This window comes from Desmodus rotundus, chromosome 1 (assembly GCF_022682495.2).
Source record: "Desmodus rotundus isolate HL8 chromosome 1, HLdesRot8A.1, whole genome shotgun sequence".
NCBI classification, from domain to species: Eukaryota; Metazoa; Chordata; class Mammalia; order Chiroptera; family Phyllostomidae; genus Desmodus; species Desmodus rotundus.
The window spans coordinates 151139380-151165164 of NC_071387.1; the positions used below are offsets into that span (position 1 = coordinate 151139380).

At 35.5% G+C, this 25785-nt stretch overlaps 1 protein-coding gene across 6 annotated transcripts in view; it reads left to right on the forward strand.

Moving 5' to 3' along the window:
* The window catches only part of KIAA0825 (KIAA0825 ortholog), a 381528-nt gene that overhangs the window by 93083 nt on the left and 262660 nt on the right, over window positions 1-25785 (forward strand). For all 6 annotated transcript variants that reach the window (XM_045197837.2, XM_053911865.1, XM_053911868.1 and 3 more), the window contains 2 exons: window positions 15032-15193; window positions 22940-23034. In XM_045197837.2, coding sequence (XP_045053772.2) covers window positions 15032-15193; window positions 22940-23034 — 257 coding nt within the window. The remainder of the gene's footprint in view (window positions 1-15031; window positions 15194-22939; window positions 23035-25785) is intronic.

Here is a 25785-nt window from a genome sequence, read left to right on the forward strand (position 1 = left end):
ACCCTAAATTAATCCCTATTAATGGTTTGGCTTGTACATTTTCACACTGATGCATGTGCATGCACTATATACCTAAATTCTACAAATTCCTCTGCAATTTTTAAAAACATATAATGAACCTCTCTAGTATAAATTTTGCCAATACATACAAAATGGTCTCCATTATCCTCTGTAGGATATTGTATGATTATATCATTTTTGAAATATTTTATTCATTTTTAGAGAGAGGAAGAGAGAGAGAAAGAGAAGGAAAGAAACATGTGGTTGCCTCTTGTGTGCCCCCTACTGGGAACCTGGCCCACACCCCAGACATGTGCCCTAACTAGGAATCGAACTGGCGACCCTTTGGTTCACAGTCTGGCACTCAATCCACTGAGCCACACCAGCCAGGTCTGATTGTATTATTATTATTTAACTAAGTAACTCCTGTTGATAGATATTAGGACTTTCACAGTTTCATTTCTTTCTATGCTCATGTTAGTATCTTTGAAAGTATTATTCCTAGAAAAAATATTCCTGAGCCAAAAAATAAGCTAAATTAAATTTTGATATGTAAATCAAAACTGCCCTCTAAACCCATTATACTCACTGGGTTTTAAATATAGTATTCAGAAGCATGAATATGTGGATTGATGCATGTATTCATTTAGACATCAGTTAGTTATGTATTATTTTCTATGTTAAAATTTCTGTACTAGCTTGCCTCCTCCTGGATTATTCAGGTTATTGCTTTTTGTGCCAGATATCCTCTCATGATGGAAAAAAAGGGGGCAAAGGGACTGAGTGAAAGAGAAGAACTCAATGCTTAATGTCTTGGAGCTTTGGAGCCAGACGGACTTGGCTTTCCATTCCAGCCTTGCCACTGGGCAGCTGTGTGGCGTTGGGCAGATTGCTTGTCTTCTATGAGTGTCAGTCATTTAATCTATGAGATGGAACTGATAATAAAACCCACCTATGGTATCTAAGTATTGATATTGATGTACATAGTGTCTGGCACAAACTAAGCACTTTGTTGTATTAGTTAAAACTATACATATATACATACACATATATAATGTTAAACTGACAAGGGGAGCCTTGCCATCATATTTTGATGTGGTGTTCCTAAAGGCCACTGTGTGTCAAAGAGCTACATATTTGTTATTTTTAAATCAATTTCTCAATGACCGTTTCATTTTATCTTTAAAGTGCTCCATATAACATTTTCTGGAAGTGCTATAGTAACTTTTTTCAAGTTAAAATAAATAATAGTCACAAAATCAGATTAAATGAGAATGACAGATGTACCTGTCATGACCGATTGTCACTGTGTGTGACTGGCTGCCTGAGCTGGCTCCAGCGCTGGTCCCACCCCAGAGCTTCCTGCTTCTAGAGCTAAACGCCTGCTCACTTGATCCCTTAGATGTCCCACTTCCAACACAGCATGGATAAACCAGAGCTTATTATTCCCCTGATCCCTGCTCCTCTTCCCCAGGCCAGGTTAATGCCAACAATAATTCCTGAAGCAGAAACTATGACCCATTTTCCCTGTCTGACCCCCTTCCTTACCATCAAAACGATCATCGGGATTATTTTGCCACACCACCTAAAGATTTCCAAGTCTATTTCCTCCCCTCTATTGTCTTCAAGGCCCAGGTTAGGTCTTTATCACCTCTCATTTGGACTGTTAAAATAGTTTTGTTTTGTTTTGCAATTGGATTCCTTATCCTTATTTTTATTTAGCTCTAAAACATCTGCCAAGCGTACACCACTCTCCCATTTGAAGCTCTTCAATGGCTCCTCATCACTGTTAGCACAAAACCCCACCTACTTAGGATTAGAAGCCAAGCCTTCTTTCACCCAGCACCTGCCTTCTCCAGCCTCATCTGTGCCTCTCCGCACCTCATATTTTTCAGCCTCTACTGAACCCTGTCAGTTCAGTGTTGAAACCCTGTCAGTTCAGTGTTGTACTGTCTCCCGTCTCCTTACCCTCTTCTTCCCCTTCGCCTAATTTTCATTGATCCTTTATGACGGCTCATGTGTCACTTCTTCCAGGAAGTTTTATCTGAGCTGGAGCCCCTAGCCCATGCTCCCACAGCATCTCCCTATGCCTTTCTCAAAGCTCTTAGCATATTCTATTAAAATATCTAATTAGGGGTCTGCCTCCCCATATGTACTCTAAGCACCCAAGGGCAAGTATTATTTATTTTTCTCAGCACCCAATCCACTGCCTAACACACAACAGGAATTTGATGAATATTTCTTAACTGAATCATTTTCTTTATTTCCTTGAAATAAATCAGTATCTGGAGGTATAATGTAGTCACCAACTCACTAATTGAGCCCCTACTATTTAAAAATATTGTGCAAAGATGAATGGGGATTTCAAGAAGTAGAAGAAGCTTACTTCCCCTCTAGTCTGAGAAATAAAATATGAATATACGAAAGGCTGCTGGGAGTTAGGCAGACAAGCAGTTTCGGAGTTCTGAGAAAGTGATCCCGGGAGGTAGGGGTCTCCTCTGACTTCTGTGCAGGGTGATCAGGATGAGGTGGAACTGTGCTGTTGCAGGTGGGCAGTATCTGGAGTAGCAGAAAGCAGGGAGAAATGAACACCAGTGTTCACTTTCTGGTGCTTCCCCATGATGTGAAGTAGAGGATGTATACGGAATGGAGAGTTCCTTTTGAGGGCATAACAGAAAGAAATCCTGGACCTGGTTTCTCAGGTCTTCTGGCTTCTCCCATCTCATCACTCAACCCTGAGAACTGCGACAAGGTGTCTTACTGTGTAGCTCTGACCTACTCTCCACCACCCATCCTCACCCCCAGCTCAACTCTGGAGCAACTCATTATATTTCTTTTATGAAAACCTTTTCTCCAAGCATTTTTTTCTGAAGTTTGAAATCAATTTAGTGTCTTCAGGTGCTTTCAAATCTAGTACTAAAGAAGACTAACCCACAAAGCAATATGAAAGGAAAAAAGGATATAATACCATATTAACTTATCAAGTAATTTGTGTAAGACTTTAACTACATAAGGAATTCAGGGAAGGGATATTTTTTGTGAGGAAGAGCAAGCTAGAAAAACATAATGAAGGATTTGAACTTGAGTTTGGTCTTGAAGGAGGAGCAGGCCTTGTATAGGTAGAGGGAAAGAAAGAGTTTCCCTTGCACTTCAGGCATACCTTGGTGGAGGCTGCCATTGGAGACAGTGAAAAGAGCGGAGACCAGCATCTGGGGCCTATTCTATGTATTAGTGATAAAGACGTTGGCCAGGACTCTGAGCTTGCAAGTGATGTCTTTGTTCCTCTATTTCTCATCTCTGCTTCTTATATCAGAGAAGGGAGGGGCATTTATTAAAGAGAAATGTAGTAATTCACAGAATATGGAGCTAAACAATTAAACAACTGGAAGAACAGAAACTAGAGGATATCTGGAGACCTGAGCAACTTGCACTTAAGTTTCAAGCTGTATTTCACCATCTGTTGTTTTGATTTCTCCCTCATGCGATGACTTAATTCTCAGGCCAGTTTCTCCACTCAGTAGGATAGGTACCCATGGTAGCCTCCTGCTCACATCCTAACAGCTGCCCTGTTAACCTCTGTTTAAAAAGTCTCAGGGAAGGCCTCTGATAGGCCAAGGGATCAGTTTGTTACTACAATAGAAAAGGGATAGGAGTGCTGTGCAGACAAAAACTAAGGTGTCAAATAAATGGTCAGCTGTGAATGACGTGATATGTAGCATAAGGGCAGATTACAAAATGTCTTCAAAACTAGTCTTTGATGTTGAAATTACACATGATGGTTAAAGTTTTTGAGCAGAAAAGTAACTTGAGAGAAGTGTTTCAGAAATAGAACTTGTCCAGTGATGTGTAAGAGCACCTCAATTGGGAGAATGATGGAAAGAAACCCCCTAGAAGACCAGTTTTCCCCAAGAATCCAGGTAAATTTTGATAAGAGTTTATAATGAAGAAAAGCCTTAAAAACTTCGAACAAGGCTCTGGCTGGGTAGCTCAGTTGGTTGGAGCATCATCCCCAAACCCAAGGTGGCAGGTTTGATCCCCAGGCAAGGTGCATGCAAGAATCAACCAATGAATGCATAAATAAGTGGAGCAGTAAATCTCTCTCTCTCCCTCTCTAAAAATCAATCAATCAATTAAAAAATTGAGAGCAGGATAACTAGGTGGTAGTACACAGAAATAATAAAGAGGCAATACAAGGTCTGTCCAGAAGGTATCCAGCTATGTACTATGAAAACTAGAGACATTTATTGAAGAAGATACAAGAAACATTGTTCATGGGACAATGATGCCTCTGTCCCCTTCAAAGTCGGCACCTTGGGACCTCACACAGTTCTCCTAATTGCCATCAGCTGCCCCATGGTATTTTCCTGAATCTCAGCAACAGTCTGAAATCTCTTCCCTTTCAAAGGTGATTTTAGTCTTAGGAAAAGCCAGAAGTCACAGGGCACCAAATCTGGGCTGTAGTGGGGCTGAGTCACCTGGGTGATTTGATGTTTCACAAAAAAACTCTACGAGATGTGATGCATGAGAGGACACATTCACCAGTCACCAGCTGCCAATCACCAGTTGCCCATAGCTGCAGCCTTCTGAATTGTCCAAATAGTTTTTGCAGAGGAATGTTCAAGCTTAATGCAAAATCTGATGCAGATTTGTTGCTCTACTTGCTCAGTTATTTTGATTGTGATGGCCACACAGTACACATGCTCACTCAACGGTGTCTACAGCCCTCACTGACTAGTACAGTGAAGTTGTCATTGTTCACACATGCTCATTCCAGTCCACTCTCCTTGGCTGCTAGGTTACATCAATGTCTTGCAAACTGTTCACGTTATAGAAACAGCGACTGGACTTTTCCCAGACAGACCTTGTAGAGAAATAGTTCTCAAAATGTGATTTCCAAATCAGCAGCAACAGCATCACCTAGAACATGTTACAAATCTATATTCTCAGTCTCTATCCAGACTCTGAATCAGAAACTTAGAGGCTGGCCTTGTAATCTGTGTGTTACCTGCTCTCCAGATAATTCTGATACCTGCTACAGTTTAATACCAGTATAGTGTATTTTAAAAGCTACTTCTGAGTTTTGTGGCCTTGAGTAATTTATTTAACCTCTTCATGCCTTAGAGCTAAATATGAATATTTGTGTTTTCCTCACAGTTTAGAGGATTAGTGTAAATACATGGAAAGTATTTATAACAGCTTCTGACACATTGTAAGCATTATGTATTTTCTGTTATTATCATTGACAAAACTTGTGTTTGAAAGAAAGAGAAAAATAAAAGATGATCCCTAATTCTACCTAAAGTGTCCATATTATTCCAATATGGATCATACAGATTCAAACTGTTAGTAGAAATTTTCTCCTGACCCCCAAACTTTGTTCTTCACTTAAAGTCTGGTGTCATTGCTGTTTTTCTGAAAGAGTAAGTTTACTTTGTCGTTCACTGATAAATAACTTACCCTCTCTGAGCCTCAGTTGCCTCATTATGGTTTCACTGAAGATTGGAAATACCATACATGGTTTTTACCATATAGTGTGTGTTCAGTAAATCATAGCTGTAATTGTTCTTATTTCCATTTCCTCTTTCATCCTCCCTCCCCGACCTTTAACCAGGGTTTCTCCCTTCATGTGTCAATTAGCTTGTGACTTTCTTTTGCATTCTTCCTACTTTTCTAAAGGCAGAGCTAGCCTTTTCTTGAAAGGATAAATAGTTGATATTTTCAGCTTTGCAGAGCATATAGTCTCCACCTCCACTACTCACCTCTGCTGGTATATTACAAAACAGGCATAGACAACATGGAAACAAAGCAACGTGGCTATATTCCAATGTAGCTTTATTTGTGGACCCTGCAACTTAAATTTCACACAGTTTTTACATCATGACATATCCTTATTATTTTGATTTTTCCAATCGGTTTACAAAGAGAAAAGCCAGCTGAGCTCACAGACCACCCCAAGACAGGCTGTGGGCCAGACGCATCCCACAAGCCTTGTGCGCCAGCCTCCCCCAGGCCTCACTGCCTTTCTCTTTTTCTCCCTTTCTATCTACTCTTGTCTCACTTTCTTTTTTGCCACAACCCAGCCACCAACAACACTGGGCCCAACATGCAATACAAGTAGATTTTAAAGTATTGGTGTTTATCGAACGAAACTTTATGTTTTTTATTGTAATGTAAAAATCAGGCCCTGGCCGGTATGGCTCAGTTGGTTGGAATGTCATCCCGTAACAGAAAGGTTGCTTGTTCGATTCCTGAGTACATGCCCAGGTTTCTTTAATTTTCATGTAGTTTCTGTTTACTTTTTGTAATTAAAAAAAATGTTTCCTTGAAACAAGCCATAACAGCACAACAGAGCCCAATATCAACCATTTGTATCAAAATGTAATGACAATCAACTCCTGACATTTTCTTCAATTACTGTTTTTATCTACAGACTTTCTTAGCTCTGAATGTTTCTTGTCTATTGAACCTAACACATTCTTCTTGCCTGAACTGAAATACTTAATGAAGGACAACTACACTCTGAAGAGACAGGGATGGCCACAGGGAGCCAATGGTGACTGGAGTGAGCTGTGGCCCTTGTTGATCGCCCTACCCCGGTTTTGGATCTCACCCTGAGCTGAAAACGTGTGTGTTTGTCACATGGTGCCTGGCACATTGTAGGCACAAGGCAAATCCTGGTTGAATTAGGAAATGACACTCGCTTAAAAATGCTATTTGTAGCTCATAGGCCTTTCGAGGCAGGGCAGTGTAAAATGTAGTATCTGCCACCAAGGTGTTCCAATGTCGTATTTGAAGTTTGCAGGAAATACGACTTTTATGGCTAAATAACTATGTCTTAGGTGCGGAAGGGAGCTGAAGAGGTAGAATTAACTATGAAATTTACTCTATGAAGTGGCATCACACCTGAGAAACAGCTTCCTACTTTCTGTTAGAATAATGAGTTCACGAGTACAACTTTCTGGGTGGGTACAAGAGATTTCTATCATCACCATTGCTATCACTTTTCATATTAATTTTGATATACATTGATAGGCATTACAATTTGCCTACTTGTTAAAAAAGTGTAAAGAATATCTTATTCTTTATTTTTCAGTATAAAAAAAGGAAAAATGTTCAATTTCCTTTGAAAGGTTTATGATTCAATTAGAAAATATATCAGGAAGCATACTCAGCAGGTGTCAACTTAAATCCATCTTTTTGATGATAGCATTTTTTCTTCCGGTACTAAATTTTTAAAATTAATTTTAACAAGTTATATTAAGAGCTGATAATGTAACCTCTCTCTGTCATAACATACTTCTTTCTTTAAAAATGAATTATTAATACTCAGATACAGCTTTAGACTTTAGTAAAAATGAGTGTCAGTTTAAGTTTTTTCTATTGGTTAATTCTTATTTTTTTATTTATAGGTTAATTTTTAGTCATGATAACATTAGAAATAACACATATGATAAAAGATATAATTAACTGAACTCTAGCAAAATTAAGACCAAGAAATGAATAGTAGGAAGATATTTCATTAATAATGTGCCATTAGCATACATTACTTAGAATTTAAAACCCATTTTATTACACTGTACATGTCTTTTTTATTAAGAAGTTCACTGAAAGGGTCAGCATATCTAAGTATTTATAACTGGGAATTAAACCAGCATAAAACAAAAGAAAAGTCAGTTGAGAAAAATATTCAGAAATTTGTCCTGGGTACAATTCTCAATTTTGGCTGAATTCAAAGGTGAACTATTCTTTTTTGATTAGTATCTTCAACTAACAGTGACCGCATCAGGAGTCAAATATCTCTCTCATGTTCTCAGTCAAACAAAACAAAATAAGAAAGGTAGAAAATCAGAGAAGGACATGAGTATTATACCCTTGGCAAATGAGCAAGAAGTCTGATCCCTTGTTCACGTAATACTGACAGCTTTTGCCAGAGAAGATGGAATGGAGTGTGGGAGAATTTTGTTATCATTTAACAATATGTTTAGGTAACATCCAGTTGAGCCAGCGTTGGCCTGGAAACCATGAAAAGGTAATAATAGAAGCTGTTTCTTTTCGGTTTTCTCATTGACCCAGAAGAATAACTTCAAGGTGACTCTGTCGCTACTCTTTTCAGCCAGTTAGGTTTCTCTTAGATGGTGAAGCAAGGATATATTTGCTATGTGGCCCCTCCAAAGGGAGCAGCAAGCCTCTCTGTCTCATGGGGGCTTTCGGTGGGTTGTCAGGATTTATTCCAGACACGGTGGCTCTCTCTGCCCATGTGTCTACCTGTTTTTAGATCACTATTGTCGATCCTGTCTTGGCCTAGAACAATCAGAGAAAGAAGTTACTGAAAATGCAGATGTAACAAATGCTAGCAATTCATTCTTTTCTAATAGAATGTTTTGGTTGTCATATACCACTATCAAAAAGCGGCCACTTGGTACTAAAATGTGTATTTGTCTAAGCTCCTGAAAGGGGGGAGCATTAGTTAGTCCTCATTTTATCCCCTCACCTTAGGCAGGGACTGTGTCATAGTTGGCAAGAGAGCTAGTTATCTGTTTATAAGTTTTGAGAACTTTTAATTTTATCATAGGGGAAGAGTAATAAGGAGGTTATAAAAGACAAGCTGGACAGGACCTATTCCTCTTCCACAAAGGGAAGTAGAAATTTCTAGCAGCTATAGGTTTCCTTAGTGGGTGGGAGCACTATGGGGCCTACTTCTTATAAAGTCAGGCAGACCAAGGGCAGAGGTCCTTCACCAGATGATCAATAGAACCCTCAGGACTCAAAGGATCTGGTAACCTCCTAGAATTATGTGCAAAGAATTGTTTTTATGAACATAGATGCATAGACTGTATTAAATTCTTAAAAACAGGTGATGAGCACACAAAAACAAACCCAGCACTTTGCAGGGTTGACACAACCAAGAAGTGGTGGAAGGTCTTGGAGTGTGGCCACCATTCAACTTTACACATGTTTAAGCTTGGAGATGGAGTCCATTATAGAACAGTAATACTCAAAGTAGTTTATGGTCAAACAGGTCTCTGATGTGATGTTTATAGTTCTTTCCTCCCCAAATATTTCCTGTTCAAGTTGACACACAGTAATTGATGTTAACCTCATTAATATTAGTATTTTCCTGAAGAAGCATGTTAATGACAGGAAGAAAGAGCCAAACAAAGTACTTAAAAGCAGTTAGTTTTGTCTCTAACACTCAGCAATATGGAACATTTTGAGATCTTTCATTCATGTAGACACTGCGATGCATAGTGGGAATGCCATAATGGGGAAAAAGATCTCTGCCTTTCAGGAGATTGAAGTATCTGGAGACATCTCCCAAACTGACAATTAGAATGTGACGTAGTAAGAGCTAAAATAAAGTTACATGTGGGTTACAATAGAAGGAGCTCAGAGAATAGGAAACTAAACTGACCTGGGATCTGAGGGCAGGCTTCACAAAGGAGATATCCAAGTGCTGTGTAAATACCTAACATTTATGCAGCACTAACTCCCTCTCTGTTACTACTGCAATAGGTTAACTCAGGTGAGCATCGTACACTATTGAGGCATAGAGAAACTAAGCAAATGTTCACAGTCACGCAGCTAGTAGGGAACAGTGTCAGGGTTTAACCCAGGCCATCTGGCTCCTGATTCTATGGGTTAACTACTCTACTCTCTCTTGTGCATCAGGTGGTGGTTCCACAAAGAGCAGTATGCCACATAATAAAACATGGGGAAAAACTGAAGCGGGAGAAAGCCAGAGAGAGTCGGAGGGTCCAACTTCCATCTTCAAAGAGTTAATTAAATATTTTCCAACTTCAAATTCAGATTCATTAACTTTTATGAGGTTCAGTTTCCCGGTAGTTCCTTCTTCAACCTCTGACCACATAGAAGAGGGCTTCTGACACTTACCTGTGGGGTATCTAAATGTGCACGTCTTCAGCTTGTGCCAGGCTGCATTTTTCTCTTAACCTCAAAGGTGATCTCTTCATCCTTTGGATCATTTATTCACTCATTTATTTATCAGTTTATTTTAAAGTTTACCCTGGATGTTTTGGGCACTGCTTATGAAGCTTCCTCAAAAGAGAAGAAATAATAAATTCGGTTTTGAAAACTAAGATGCAAATATATCTTGTCTTAGTTTGACCTCAGATGCTTTCCTAGTCATACAAATTTGAAAAGTAAGTTACAAAAATAATGCTGGAGAAGGGATGGTACGGGGTGGGGGAGGGAACAGCTTCAATTTCTTCTTGGTGTTTGTGACAAAAAAACAATGCCTGCAGGTCCTTCATGATTTTCCAGCTACGAATTAGGCACTCATGTCAAAGAAGGGTCTTTATAGGCTCAGGGGTCTCGTGTTTGTATTTTGCTCCTTCCCTCACTCTTCGGCTCCGTGGAAGCAGGTGCTCAAGGAGGCACGGGCTCCTTCAGGCCACCGCAACGTGGGCAGCACGCTCCCAAGTCCCACCTGATCTCAGGAAGTGGCCTGGGTACTGGCAAAATGCTGCTTACTCTTGTTCCTATGTAGTCCCTCCTGACTTTTTTATTGTAATATTGATTACAAGTTTTCATCACTGGAGCAAATATACTCCGTTTGGATTTTGTCGTGAATTGCATCCAGAATAATGAGACTTTCAGTACCTCTTGTGTGTCACCTCTTTTTCACATCACTTGTTTCACAAAAGAATTTGTTTCACAAAACAATTCTTTGCACATAATTCTAGGAGGTTACCAGATCCTTTGAGTCCTGAGGGTTCTATTGATCATCTGGTGAAGGACCTCTGCCCTTGGTCTGGTGGCACCGAGAATGCTTCCTCACTGAAACAGATCCTTTTGCATTCAATCGTAGGGGGGCTAGTGTTTGCTTTTCTTGGGAAAACAAAAATGTGCGCCTTTTATCCTATTATACTGATCCACCAGCCTCGGATTATCTGATTTCCTAGCTTCTCATTTTCTCCTGTATCTTAGTGCTATTATTAACAAGAATTCTGTTGCTAATGGTTTTGAAAAATAATATGAGTGCTTTTAGCCACTACCTTTATTTTTATGGTTTGTCTGATTTAGCTGGACTTTGATAATTACTCCAAATGCTGCTCTGTTGTGGATCAAATGTGAGGAGTCCTAATGTCTTTCCAGATTTATTTTCAGTGACCTTAATTTTGCTATGTGAGAATGGAATTAATATTTTAACTTTTAATCACTAGGTGAGAAACACCTCTAAGTGTATAGTCCGTAGTTTATATCACTTTTTAAAGAGTTTTAATTTTGTCTGTAATATAGCCTATATTCTTTAATCTCTCTCTTTCTTTCTCTCTCTCTCCCCCCCTTTCTAGGCTTTATTTTATTTATTTTACTTTAGAACAATAGTTCTATGATTATCTGTGCATATATTTTTCATGGTGAAAATTTTTTTAAAGTATAATCAGAAGCAGGATCCTCTTAATTTTTCTTAGGAAATTCTTGATGTTAATAGATGTATTAGTAAATATATTCTTTGGTTAACAAGTTTGAGAAACATTATTTTTTAAAAATTATTGTAGAAGTAAATAGACCTTAATATGCTAATTTGAATTGGAAATCACTTTTAGGATTATTTGGTATGTAGTAGTTTCCAAACCTATTTGACTATAAATGCTTTTCAAATGATAATCAGTTTGAGAAGGGTCCTATAACAGGACAGACACAGAAATAAGTAACTTTTATCATAACCCTGCATTGAAGAAAAATTTAAATTGTGTTGAAATATTTTAAATAATAGGAAAGCAGAGAATTTTATATTTTAGACAAAATTTATTAAAATTATATAGAGGGAAAAAATCCCTTTCTCTAGATATTACTTACATGGACTTATTCCTTCTTAGTTGATGGTAAATTGAAGTGTTACTCTAAAATACAAATTTAATTTTTTTCTTTATGTAGGATTTAGGAGAAATATGTACTTCCTAAGGATCATAGAGTTTATCCTATATAAAGTAGCAATCATTATTTTAGATATTTTAGAGCAATGATTGGTGGCCACCTAATCATAGCTGCCTGTGTGTAAACATATATGTCCATAATTTCTTGAAGCAAAATAGTTCTACTAATAGTTCTTCTAATAGTTTTATTTTTGATAAAAACAAAAATAAACAAACAAAAACCAACAAACAGATGAAGATGAGATTGGCTTAGAGGGGGAAGGAAAATTCCCAATTGATTATATCCAGATACCATTCTCTGCAAAAGGTGACTTGGAGAACAGCAAACAGTATCTTGAAAGAAGAGAAAGAGATTAATTTAGTGACAGTGATTTCTACTGAGGAAACTTTCCTAATTTGTGAACAGTGAAGAGTCCAAAGAACAGAGAATAGAAATGTTTAGGTAATTAGAAATCATGAGCTAAAATGTGGTGATTAGAACACTAGTCCTATGAGATACTGTGGGGAAAATAAGACAAATAAATTTGTGAAATGCTATTTCATCCTTTGAGTTTAATTTGGCTTTAATTGAACCCTCACAAAATGAGTTTATCATAGAAGTATTTTCCCCATAAATTAAGAACCCTTACAGTACCCCTTGGGAGAACACTGAGCTAAAAGTAATCGGAAATAATAACTACTAATTAATGGACCTCTACCACCGCCACTGCTTCTTTGGGACAAAAATAATGAGATTTAGGTCATACATATTATTTGGTTCTCTTTCATTGTTAAGTTAAAAAGGTACATTGTATTGAAATGAATTTATCTTTCAGTGTTGTTAAATTTATGAATACAAGATCCCTCTAAATCCAGGTCATCTAGGAAAGACCTCTTCAAGTAGAACCCTCAGACCCTATATAATTTGTAAACAAGTAGCACTGTCAGGTTAGAGCATTTTTGACTCAAATATTTTTCTTTTAAGGGAGAGGGGGAACGTTCTTGCTTAATTTATAAACATGCACAATAATTCTAATTTAGAATTGATTGACACAAAACCTTTTTAAAAAAATTATTTTATTGTTTAATTATAGTTGTCTGCGTTTACCCACACTACTCCCCCTACTGCCCCAGCCATCCCCACCTCCCTCCCTTGCTTCTACCCCTCCTTGGTTTTGTCCATGTGTCCTTTATAGTTGTTCCTGAAAACCCTTTCCCTCTTCTCCCCATTATCCCCTCCCATCTCCCTTCTGGTTACTGTCAGATTGTTCTTAATTTCAATGTCTCTACAACCTTCTTAAGTATGTTACTTTTCAGTCAACCTATCAAAGTATTAGGACATATTCTTAGTCTTTGAAAATTTCCAGTTCTAAACATTCAGTTCTAAAAGCAACATCTTTAAGATTTAAAAGACTAAACCAGCCCTTTTATCTATATGAGCAAAGCTTAAAAGAAATCAAACAGGCCAAGTAAGAATCAAGCAATGGCTAAACGAATCATAATGTATTAATTCTCTTTCCTCATGATTCTAATGGCAAAACCTCACGTATGTGTTTTGGCTGTATGTGTCTGTGTTCTCTGGCTTGCCTACGGAACAATGGGAGACATGAGTAGGGCTGTTTAGAGATAGACTTTGTATGTAGGATGAACATCAATCTACAGATGAAACAGAGTTTTTGACAGGTTTCTCTCACATTATCTGCAAGATACCATGAGTTTGGGCCTTGGTGAAAACTATGTGGTCAAATGATTACAAGTTTGTTGCAAATATTTTAAAGTTCACGAATTACCCATAAAATTGCCACATTACTGGAACCTTCCTTCTAAGTCCATGTGATGGGAGTAACCTATTTTTACATGGAATCACCAGACCTTATTTCATTTCTAGGTAGCACTCTTAAATTTTTTTCTTTCCAAGGGAAACTTATGCTCATTTTATAAGAGTATACAAATTTTTTGACTTGTAATTAAGCCTCAAAACACTTCTTAAATATGTGTTTTAAGAAGTGGCAATAATAAAGAAAGAATTTTTTACATCTTTGAAAGCTTGGTCAAAGGTGACATTTGATGATATCAGTCATTTTCCATAGTATTGAAGATATTTTTCTATTAAAATAGTAGTGTGACTTTATAAGTAGCACAATTATAAAAGGAAAATAATCAACCTTTTTTATCTTAAAATACATTGTTCTTATGAAAGCAATAGGTATCACAATTATTTATACAGGTGATTTTTTAAGGCATGGTTTCATGAATTATATAGTCTAAATTCAACAACTAAGTTAATTTGCTTGGTTTTAGTGATATAGTAGCAACACTTCTAAGGTCTTGAAGACCTGTATACTTTATGTAGTCTTTAAAAAAATTCATTTTAATTTCAGAGTTACAAAAAACATTCAGATTCCTCAAATGCTAATATTTTACCACATTTCCACGTTTGCATTCTTTCTCTTAAAACAATTTTTTCCCCTAAACTGAGAACTGATTACAGACATTTATCTTAATATACTTTAGTATGTATTTCTTGACCATAGGGCATTCTCTTTCATAACCATAGTAAAGTTATCTAAATCAGAAAATTAAGTCATGCAATAGTAGCATTGAATTGTAGACTGTACTCAGATTTCATCAAATTACCCCAATAGAGTCCTGTATAATAAAATAAAATACTGATCATGTATTCATTTCAGTTGTCATGTCTTTTTAGACTTCTTTTGAACAGAACATTTGTCTAGTCAAAATCTAGTCTTCATGTCTCTGGACACAATACTTTTGGAGAATATAGATCAGCTATTTTGTAAAAGTCCGTCAATTTGGATTTGTCTTGTATTTCCTTGTGACTAGATTAAAGTTGTGCCAGACTTTTTTAAAAAATAGAATTGTATATAATTTCACAACAACAAATCACATTTGTATTTATAGCTCTGAGAATAAGTATAACTATTTGTCATGTTTGCATTAAAGAGAATACTGATCTCCAGCTTCTCAGAAGAAAAGACTCTCCTAGGAAATTTCATATGTACTCATATTTCCTCAAGAACAAACTTGGATTATTTACTGAGGATCTTGTTAGTTTTGATGGTTTATGGAATCACATAGATCATTATAGTATTTACTGAGCAAATACAATGTATATTGATCTTTTCTTTTCACAGTTACTCCTGAATGCCCACAGAAAGAAAGAAACTTTCTCCTTTCCTTAAATGAACTTGAATTCTTATCACAGCTCATAAAATCCTTTTTGAAGCTGGAAAAAAATGTTCAAGAATTGTTTGAAGAAATGTTTTTGTCACTCAAGATACTCAGGAATAAATCAGGTAACAGGCCCTTTTTTAAAAATTTGTTTTAATCTATCATTCTCTCTACTTTTACTTCCTGCCACTGAATCTATACCATTACTTGAGAAAAAAATACATTATAGAATTCTTTAAATAAATGTAAAGTCTGAGAGAAACATTAAATAAAGAAAATTTCATTAACATAGAATTACATTCTTTCCTTTATGCATGGCGAATTCCATAATTCTAGTTGGCAACGCATCATAAGTCAATTCTAAATAACTGTCTTTAACAAACCAGATCAATTTTCTTATTTCAAAGAAATGCAGCCCGGCCTATGAAAAAAAGTAAACAGACCTGATGATCTAGTAGCTCCTCTTCTGCTACTAGCAGCTGGGCGGGTGACCTTGAGCAAAATATTTCGTCTCCTTAGACCTCAGTTTTCTCAACTTCACAGTGACGGTATAGATCTAAATTAATTTTCTCTTTGTTTTCTTTTACAGTTAGATGCTTTAGATTTCAATATGTTATGTACAGCCATGGGAATTGAATGATGTGCTGTATGTAAATTATTTAAAAGAATATGTAGCATATCATAAACTATAAGTGTGTTGTTCCAATACTAACTAGAATTACAGAATGTTATTTTAATTTTAGTCTTCACAAAATCCTCTTGAAGAAAGCTGTGCCATGTGTGTTGAGAAAATGTTTCTAAAATTAAAGGTAGAATTCAAAGCCATAATAGTTAAGATATTGTTCTCCGTGTTCATGTTTATACGTATGCAGATTTTCATTTACATCAGAATGAATGGTACAAAATTCTCTTTTACATGACCATATATCATTTTTAGGAGGACAAATAGTGGTTGCATTTGTAAAACAAATTTAGGAAAGCAAATGAATCTGAAAATTTCAAAAGCTAGTATCTTAGTAAAAATTATATTTAGTTTAATATATTTACTTTTGTATTTTTTATTTACTTTTCCTGGGCAAATAAAAAGAGGGTTGGAATTTGTTTGTTTTATATTAAGCATATCTTACTGGCCTTCTATGTTTCAGGTTAAGTTCAAGTAGTATGAAATTAGAAAGTAAATACTGTAGATAATTTTTCCAAATTTAGGGTTAATTTGAATAAAAATGAAGGTGGATTATAGATTTCAGAAACAGACAATAAAACAATGGGAAAATAGTAAAAATATAAGACATGAAATATGACAGTTAAAAGACAATGAAAAGCAGATTTCATTAGGAGATAATGTGGGCTGTAGAGGGTCTTCTAGAAGGAATTCACTGGGTCAAGAGAGATCTGAGCGGAGAAATATGCCATCCTATTTTTTGACATGTTGCTGCCTGGAGCACTTGGCACTGGGTTGGTACTCATCCATCATACCTGGCTAAGATTTGACATCCCTTATCCACATCTCCAGCAGATCCTTTCTGAGGTGTGGATGAAGAAACAAAAGGAATTCCAATAAGTCTAGATCCTCACGCATTTGGACTCATCTTGAGTCGGACCTAGGCCAGGCCCTAGAGAAATGAGGTCAATTCTGAGAATTTTATTCCTCTTAAAAGCAATGAAAATTCATAATTATAATTGTGTTAGAGAGGTATTGTAAAAATATAAAACTGGGATAGCCAGGGATTGAAGCAAAGTTCTGACATGGTGATTTCAGAAAAAAAGAGAAGAAAAACTGGGAATAACTTCATTAGAATAAGATTAAGTAGCATTGAGATTTGGCCAATGCTGTATATTCCAGAACAGTAGTTGCCATTATTGAATAAAATCAACACAGAAAATATTTAATTATGCCACAATATACTCTCTAATTCATCACATAATCATATAAGCAGCATGGCAAATAAAAGCGACTTCAATATCACATTAATAGTAGGGTACTATAGAAACATGTTTGTGGATTATCAACATAGTATAAAAGGAATTTTGACGGTATAGGAAATGTCTAAGTACTAGAACATCCTCTCATGATATGGTACAAAGCCAGGATTGATTTAATCTGACATAACTTTGTAGCTCCTTGTAAAGAAAGATCTTGAGGGAAGTTGTCAAGAAGAAAAATGTTAAATTTTTTATTCCATGTAAGTGAAGCTAATCAATTCTTATCAAAAGCTTTGTTTCTTTAATCTAGAGGAAAATACCCCCTTGAAATGAATGATTAAAGAAACCAAATATATCTTAAATTATCCTTATAGTTAATCTTTTGCTTAACAAATCTTGTGTGGGACAGAATGGGGAAAAAAAGATCAAGTCATTTGGTTTCCTCTGTATTTATTTTGATTGGAGCATATTTTGCTAATAAAGATCTTGGAAAGAGTTGCCTACTATGTCTGTGTAACCAAAACAATGTGATGAAAAGTGAGGGGTTTTTTTTCATTATCCAGATGTTTTAAAAATATCCAGGTGCTTAATATCACATAGAGAAAATATAAAGATGCTTAACCAAATAATTTATTTTTTACTTTAAAGTTTCCTACTGTATCTTCATGTTAGTTAAATTGGCACTGTTCTTAGTAATTTAATATGATGCAATAGATGCTACAGAGACACAAATAGTTTTTGAGAAAGGAATAGTATTTAATCATTATATTTATTTGCTTTTGAGGGGGTCATAATTTGATGGTTTTCTATTTTGGTCATTTCAGAAAGTGATAGAATGTTATTTGACTATTATGGTGCCCTACTATATTTCTTTTGGGTGATTATATCTTATGGAGTAGCTTCAGGCTTGATTTATGGGGCACTTCTAATGCTTCTTCAGAATAAAGTTGTTCTTCGGGCAGTTCCTCAAATTTTCCAAAGGTGGCACCTGAGATTTATCTAAACCAGGAGGTTTCTTGGCCCTCATTTTTCTTTAGCCCCAGCAATGACAAAGAGCAATGGCTGTTTCAATTGGATGTAAGAAGATCACTTAGGGTTTGTCTCAGAAGAATCAAAGATTTCAGATCTTCTGAAAGATTGTTTGTACTCTTAGGGGGTCTTAAGAGGGGTCAAATGGCTTCTAAGAGTTCCTTAGCTAGATGGTTAAGGGATTGTATTAGGGAGGCGTATGTAGTTAAGGTAAAGAGGCTCCTAGGGTTTGTAAAGCTCATTACACTAGGACTTTAGCTGTTTCTTGGGCAGAGAGGTCGAAGGCTTCCACATTGGAAATTTGCAAGGTGGCCACCTGGGTTTCTCTTCATACTTTTTCATAGTATTATCTCTTGGATGTAGTCTCTTCTACAGATTCAGCTTTTGGTGGGAGGTTGCTTGTGAGCCAGAAAAGAACAGTGAAGAAAAGAAAGACTTGTAGTTCCCACTTAGAGCTACCAACAAGGCAAGTTGCTTTGTAGTACGCACAATGGGAGCCTATGAAGACCAATTTGGGTGTGAAAGTGGATGTCACAGGGAAGTACTGCCAACCTCTACTCTCTATGAAAGAAAGTGACAGTGTGGGACTAACCAGACATGTAAAATGAACCACAGCGAACTCTGTAGGGGGAGGCTGTTCAGCAGCTAGCATTCCTGTGACCATCTGCACTCTACTGAGGTCCTTAACCTGGGCATGTTTTTAAAGTAACCGGTGTTGATTACATGCAAATAACCTATGTTTTAGAGCCTTGAGCCCAAACTGGGCTACCTTCTCTAGAAAATGTAAGTGTATGGATTTTCAACATATTTTTAAATAAGTGAAATAATTTGTGAAATGCTCACATAGCTTATTAAATTTGACAATATGGAATTTTGAAATTGAACATTTTGAATTCCAAACAAATATAAAATGCCACAATTTGTTAAAACCTCAAATATCAGATGTCTTATTAGTTTAGATTCAATGTTAGTAATCCTGCCTTAAAATGATTCCTTTGGCTTCTCTAAATAGGATTAAAGTTTTTTTAAAGTCTTTTTAAATTGTTTTTTTGGGGGGAGACTATACTATAAAGGTTATCAGAATTATTTGATAATTTATTTTAATCTTACTATAGAATTCCTCACCAGCAATAAAAGGCTTGGGAAGCTTATCTTTTTATTTATTAATCTTGAAAATAGGCAGATGAGTTATATAAATATCAAAGCATATTACTTTGAGTGAATAAGCATATTGTATTTGGGAGTGCAATGGTAAATATAAGATAATTAACTTTTTTCATAAATCTTAAATTATAGCTGCACGATGGCAGATAGTTATTTCTGGGAATAGATCTGCAAGGTATAACTTCAAGCTAGTGTTATTTTTCCAGAGTAAATACCTCTTAAATTAGCTGGTTTTGTGAGCTGTCTGTAGAAAAGTAAAGTGACATTAAGAATCCAGGTGTTGTTCCTTCATGTCGTTAACTTGATCTCTACTACTTTTTCTTCTTTAAGAAATGTTTTTTGAATAGTAGCTCCACATATAGTGAAACATTTAAATAGAACAAAACAGTATATGGTGACAATTATGTCTTTTTCTATTCCAGTTCTCTGGTTTTGCTTTCCAGAGACAAGTACTTCCATATATATATATATTCCTATGTTAAAGTAACACAAAATCTTGACATACTAGGCAGAGTTTTTCATTATTAACACTTATGCAGAAACACCTCATTCTTTCTAACAGCTGAAAAGGTCTCCATTGGTGCACTGAACAAGGTACTCGTTGATAGACACTTAGGATTCTTTCTTCCTAAACAATGATGTGGCAAATTTTCTTGAACTATGTCTTAATATGTGCATATGTATTTCTCAATGGTTAATTTCTAAAGTGAAATTGCCAAGTAAAAAGGTATGGTCATTGAGAGGATGAAAAGATTAGCCATAGACAAAAAAATATTCGCAAAACACATATTAGGTAGAAGACTTGTACCAAAATATACAAAAAAAAAAACTTTTAAAATTCAACAAGAAAACAAAAAGCTCAATTAAAAAATGAGCAAAAGATTTGAACAGACACCTCAGCAAAGAAGATATACAGATGGCAAATAAGCATATGAAAAGATGCTCAACATCATATGTCATCAGGGAAATGCAAATTAAAACAAGGAGATAGCACTAACATTTGAAACACTAACAGCGCCAGTTCTGGCAAGGATGTGAAGCAACAGGAACTCTCGTTCATTGCTGATGGGAATGTAAAATAGTACAGCCTCTTTTGAAGACAATTTGGTTCTATCTTACAAAGCTAAACAGTGTCTTATATGATCCACTTATATACACAAATGAGTTGAAAATTAATGTCCACACAAATGAAAGTTTGTACCAGTTTATTCATGATTGCCTAGGGAATTATGGTAATTCCCTAGGTAAATTTGATAAACTATGGTACATCAATACAGTGAAATAGTATCCAGTGATAAAAAATAAGATATCAAGACACAGACAACATGAAAGAATTTTAAGTGCACCTCACTGATTAAAAGAAGCCAGTCTGAAAAGATGACCTACTATGTGATTCCAGCTATATGACATTAATGACATTCTGGGAAGAGAAAATATAAAGAGAGTAAAAAGATCAGTGGTCTTCAGGGGATGGGAAAAACGAGAAGAGAGGTGAATAGGTAGAGGACAGTGGATTTTTAAAGCAGTGAAATAATTCTCCATGATACAATAAAGGTGGATGCATAATGTTATGCATTTGAAAATTCCATTGTACCACACAAAACGAAGAATGAACCCTAATGTAAACTATGGACTTTAGTTGATAGTAATCTATCAATATTGGTTTATCAGTTTTAACAAATATACCACACCAAAGCAAGATGTTAACAATAAGGTAAACTGAGGGTGGGGGAGAGAAAATATGGAAATTCTGTACTATCTGCTCAATTTTTCTGTAAACCTAAAAATGCTCTAAAAACTAAAGTCTATTAATTTTTTTAAAAGGTATGGACATTTTAACAAGAGAGTATAAGTCAATTTGTCATATCTATTTTGACTGCTAATGGTATTTTTGTTGTGCAGACTTGTCTTATGTGCTTCAGAAAAGTCTTTACACCAATCTTTTGAAAAAATATTCCATATTTTTAATAGCCTTATAGTTGCCTTTTTCTTTATTTAAAAATATTTGGTTAATCTGGATTTTATTTCATTGTTAGAAGGGATCCTTATTTATAATACCATCTTCTTTAAAAGACTTAGTAAAATGCAAACGATAGAGCAAGCATCTTAGGTTAACTGGTATAACACTGATGTAAAACCTTCTGTATTGTGATATCTGTTGAGAAATTAAGTAGGATTCCTAAAATGCAGTCCATGGCCCCCTGAGGTTCATGAATGCACTTTACAAGGGGTCTGGGAATCCTTGATAGTACGCGTGAGTGCGTGTGAGTGTTTACCATGGAGTCATATTGTGCATTTTGGATGGAGTGTTCTTTCACTTTAGTAAAGTTCTCAGAAGTGTTCACAAATCCAAAATACTTAAGAAACACTAGAGTTAAGGAAACTTTTCCTCAGAATAGATAAATTCTGATAAAATTTCCCCAAAAGATGTTATCACCTACCAAATAAAACATTTATCTCTCTAAGGAATGTTTCAGTGAACTATAGTACTTAGGAGTTATTCATGATCTAAATCACTGAACCATATTTGAAGGTTTTATTTAATTTATTTTTAGAGAGACAGGAAGGAAGGGAGAAAGAGAAGGAGAGAAACATCGATGTGTGAGAGATGCATCAACCTGCTGTCTCTCGCACACTCCCACTGGGGACCTGGCCTGAAACCCACACGTGTGCCCTGACCGGGAATTGAATGCGTGACCTTCTGGTTTGCAGGCCTATATTCAGTCCACTGAGCCAGGACATGGAACCACATCTAGAAAAAACAAAAAAAACCCCACACATTTTCCAGATGAATATATTGGTCAGAAGTCCTACTGAGAATAATCAGTAAGATTTTGAAAAGTGTTTACTCAGGAGGTAAGGAGAAACTGACCGTTAAGATTCATAAAATTTTTTAAATATTATATAATAGTTATAATTCATCATCATATATCAATTATAAGAAAAAATAAAATAAATGCTAACTTATTCATATCAAATTAAACTATAATCAATAAAGCCTTAATGGAAAAGTGGAATAATTTCTTTTTCACATATTAATTCATTACATTTTTGTAGTTTATTTTTTTCCTATAGGAAAGAGTTTCTAAATTCTCAAAACTAAAATTTGAGAAAATATTTCCATTTTACAAAGTAAATATTATTTCTTATCTGTTCCAGTGTTTGTATTTTTCCAATGAATTATTGATATACCTATCAAGAGTGTAATTTTTTCTGATATGTTGTTTATCCATGTACTTTTGTTTCAAGAAAGGAAGTAGTAAAGTACTAAGAAAAACCACCAGTTTTTAAATGCTATACTTTAGAATTTAACTTTTTACATGAACAAGGTAATTAATATTTACTTTGTATTCTTAACTTATTCTACATTATCAACATGAAAATGAATTAGTAACAAAATGATCTGTATTTTACAGATTATATATGTATGTATATCAAATATGAATAAAATAGCTCATACATTTTATTAAGCTGAATGTATGGAAAAGTACTCAGTATATTCTGATGCTGTCATCATTGTAATGGTGACATTGCCTTACCTCTTGTTGCCTATATTCTCTCTATAGGCAACAGAGATGTTGCCTACATCTCTGTGGGTAGAGGAGATGCCTACATCGTATGTGTGTATGTGTGTATATAGTATAGGTGGAGCTTTTTTACATAGTTAATTTTAACCTGAATCTAGTAAATACATCTAGTATGGTTTGTTTTCCTTAAAGCATGTTTGTGTGTTTGTATTCTTTTCTACTGCATAGGAATTTTGGACGCACCCAGTCGAGAAGCCATAAGAGAGAAACCTAGAGCAAATGAAACCAGTATTTCTTCAGAGCACTTGCTACCAGGAAAAGAGGTAAGGAGGAAAAAAGGGTGGTATTTCTTTATTCATATATAATAGCATCATCGTATGTCTGTGAATCCATTATAAATCAAAATGTCTTGAGTTTTACCCTTTGACACTAAAAAAAAATAATTCTTGGTTGAAAACTGGCTTATATGCTTTGACAACAATTAAGTTGAGTGTATTCACTGCTCCCTTGCACAATCTGTTCCACGGACAGATTGTGAGGAAGGAGCTGGAAATGAGGAGGTCTTTGTTCTCATCCTAAATCAGTGTCTACGTTTGAGAACTTGGACTGTAGATAATTGTTGAAAAGGGAGAAAACAGAGGTTAAAAAGGAAAGGAAAGAGGGAGGAATAGTTTGAACTGGCCTTAATTTAGTGTGTCCAGCATGTACATGTGTGTTCTCAGATCCATTACACTCTTCCCCTGCTCTGTTCTGTATTATAGAGAATTACGTCTTTCAGACTTCCTTGCTTTCTCAATACTGGGAAGGTCTGGCCAATGAAACGCATTGGTGGAAGACCTAGAGGGTATATATAGGAGAAAAACAAGTTTTTCTTCCTTTCTCTGGATCTTAGGGAACATCTCTAGTTGTATCTGTGACTCCTTCATTTCCTCCATGAGTTGTGCTCCCACCACATAGTCCTCCCTCCATGGTCCCAGTTCTACCTGGCAGTCTTACCTTTAGCTTTGACTGCTGGCCCCAGGGATTGGACTCCCATATAGTCTCTTTCTTTTGTTCCTCCAGCCCTAAGAGTGGTCCGGTAGTGGCTTCCTGCAGCATTAACATCTGTCTTGCTTCACAACCCATGTTTGGCTCTTCAGAATTTCATCACCTTAGTATCCTCCTCTTGAAATACTTAGAGTGAGTTCTGTTTTCTGAATACACCTTGACTGATAGGTAAACACTAGAAAATGTACAAGAACATAGGGTTTTAACACTTTCAATTTAGAAAGCAACAATAACAAGCAGGAAAATGCAAAGTTATACATTATGTTTGAACCAAAAATCAGAGCAGGTATTAGTTAAGTGATTATCATGAGGTAATAGAAGAAAGGGATTCAGTAGGTACCTACTCTGTGCACAGAACAGAAAGCCACATTATTTCCTTTTTTCTTCTTTAATCAACTAGTAAATGTTCTCTATTCTAGCTGAAATATTTTTGGTGCCAAACATCAGATGAGAAGAGTAGAAGGAAGCAAATAATATTTTATGAAAACAAACAGACTTCTAGGAGAACATTTGAATAGTAGAGGTTTTTAGTTTTCTTTTTTAAGAGCCGCTATTAATGTGCTTGGTTTTCTAAATTTTGAAAAGAGAATTCAGATGGGCCAAGATATTTTAATCACATATAAATTATCATGGGCCAAAGTAATCATCATTGCACACACACAAATTATCACTGCAGCTGTGGCAATTAGTGGGACTTTTCACCAAAATATCTTTTCCTGGGTGAATGAATGACTAACTGAATGAATGAATGAATAATTTTAATGGATGTGCCCTGGTAGGGAGAACAAAAACCAGAGTTTTATTGTTGTTTTTATTAATTTCTGTGGAGGTGGTTTTCTTTTTATATTTCTGTCATAAATGTGTCCCAAGGAAATACTGATATGGCACAGTACTATACCCATGGTACTTCTAAAATTTCAGTTATAAGAAGGGAGATTATATGAGCTGAATAGATTCAAATATTGAGTAATTTTGTGTACAAATAAGCTGAGAGATGTATTTTCAGACTCCATGTTAAAGGTCCAAATAAACTTTAGAAAATTCAATCACAACTTAATTATAAGCATAATGAGAATGAGAGCCACTTTTTCTAGTTGTAGAATCATAGACTCATAAAAGTTTCATTCTAGAAGAAGAATCACCTTTATTTGTACAGTATATACAAAAAGCATTAAATTAATGATGAATGATATGTGTGTACAAGAAAATGAAGCTAATGATCATAATCTCAGTAATTTTAGACTAAAAGAGACCATGGAAATCATTCAGTTCAGCTCTTATATTTCTAACAAAGAAGTTGAGACCTAGAAAAATAAGTAATTTAGTTAGAGGTATTGAACCTAAGGTCTTCTGAAGTTGGAATAGGGAAATTATTACTATAAATAAGATTACATTAAAACAGAGAGCTGAATTCTAAGCACAGGTTCAGCCTACTTCTCATAATGCTTTTGGTACTGTAAAGAACATTGGAGGACTTGGGGGAAGGAAGTATACATTCATAAATACATTGCCATATGAGACAAAGACCAAAAGAGAATAAAGAGTACCAGCATCTGCCCCAACCTTCCCCACTCCTCCCGCACACAGTAATGAGGATCATTTTAATTTTTCATTTTCTGAAACAAAAGTAGTACCATGTACAAGTTTGTGAGTAGAGGAACAACATAAAATTCTAAAGAAATAAAAACCTAGAAAGGTTCAGTGGTGTATTTTCTCTGAGAAATTTATTTTTTATTGCTATTTTTTGTCTGGATTTCTGAGAGTGAAAAAGAAAAGATTGAATATTAAGTGCTGTCTTATGCTGCAATACTTGTTAACAATAAACTATAAAAAAGACTATAAAAATCTAATTTAGACTTTATTAAATATATTGAATTTAAAGTTTGTTTTATGTGATAAATAGTAAGTGTAACTTTCAGCTCTCATAAAGATGTTTTTATGGAACTATATTTAAGAGATTAAATTTTGAAAAAAAAATTTGATTAAGTCCATTGATGAATTAAAATGAAATGTCAGTATATTACTGT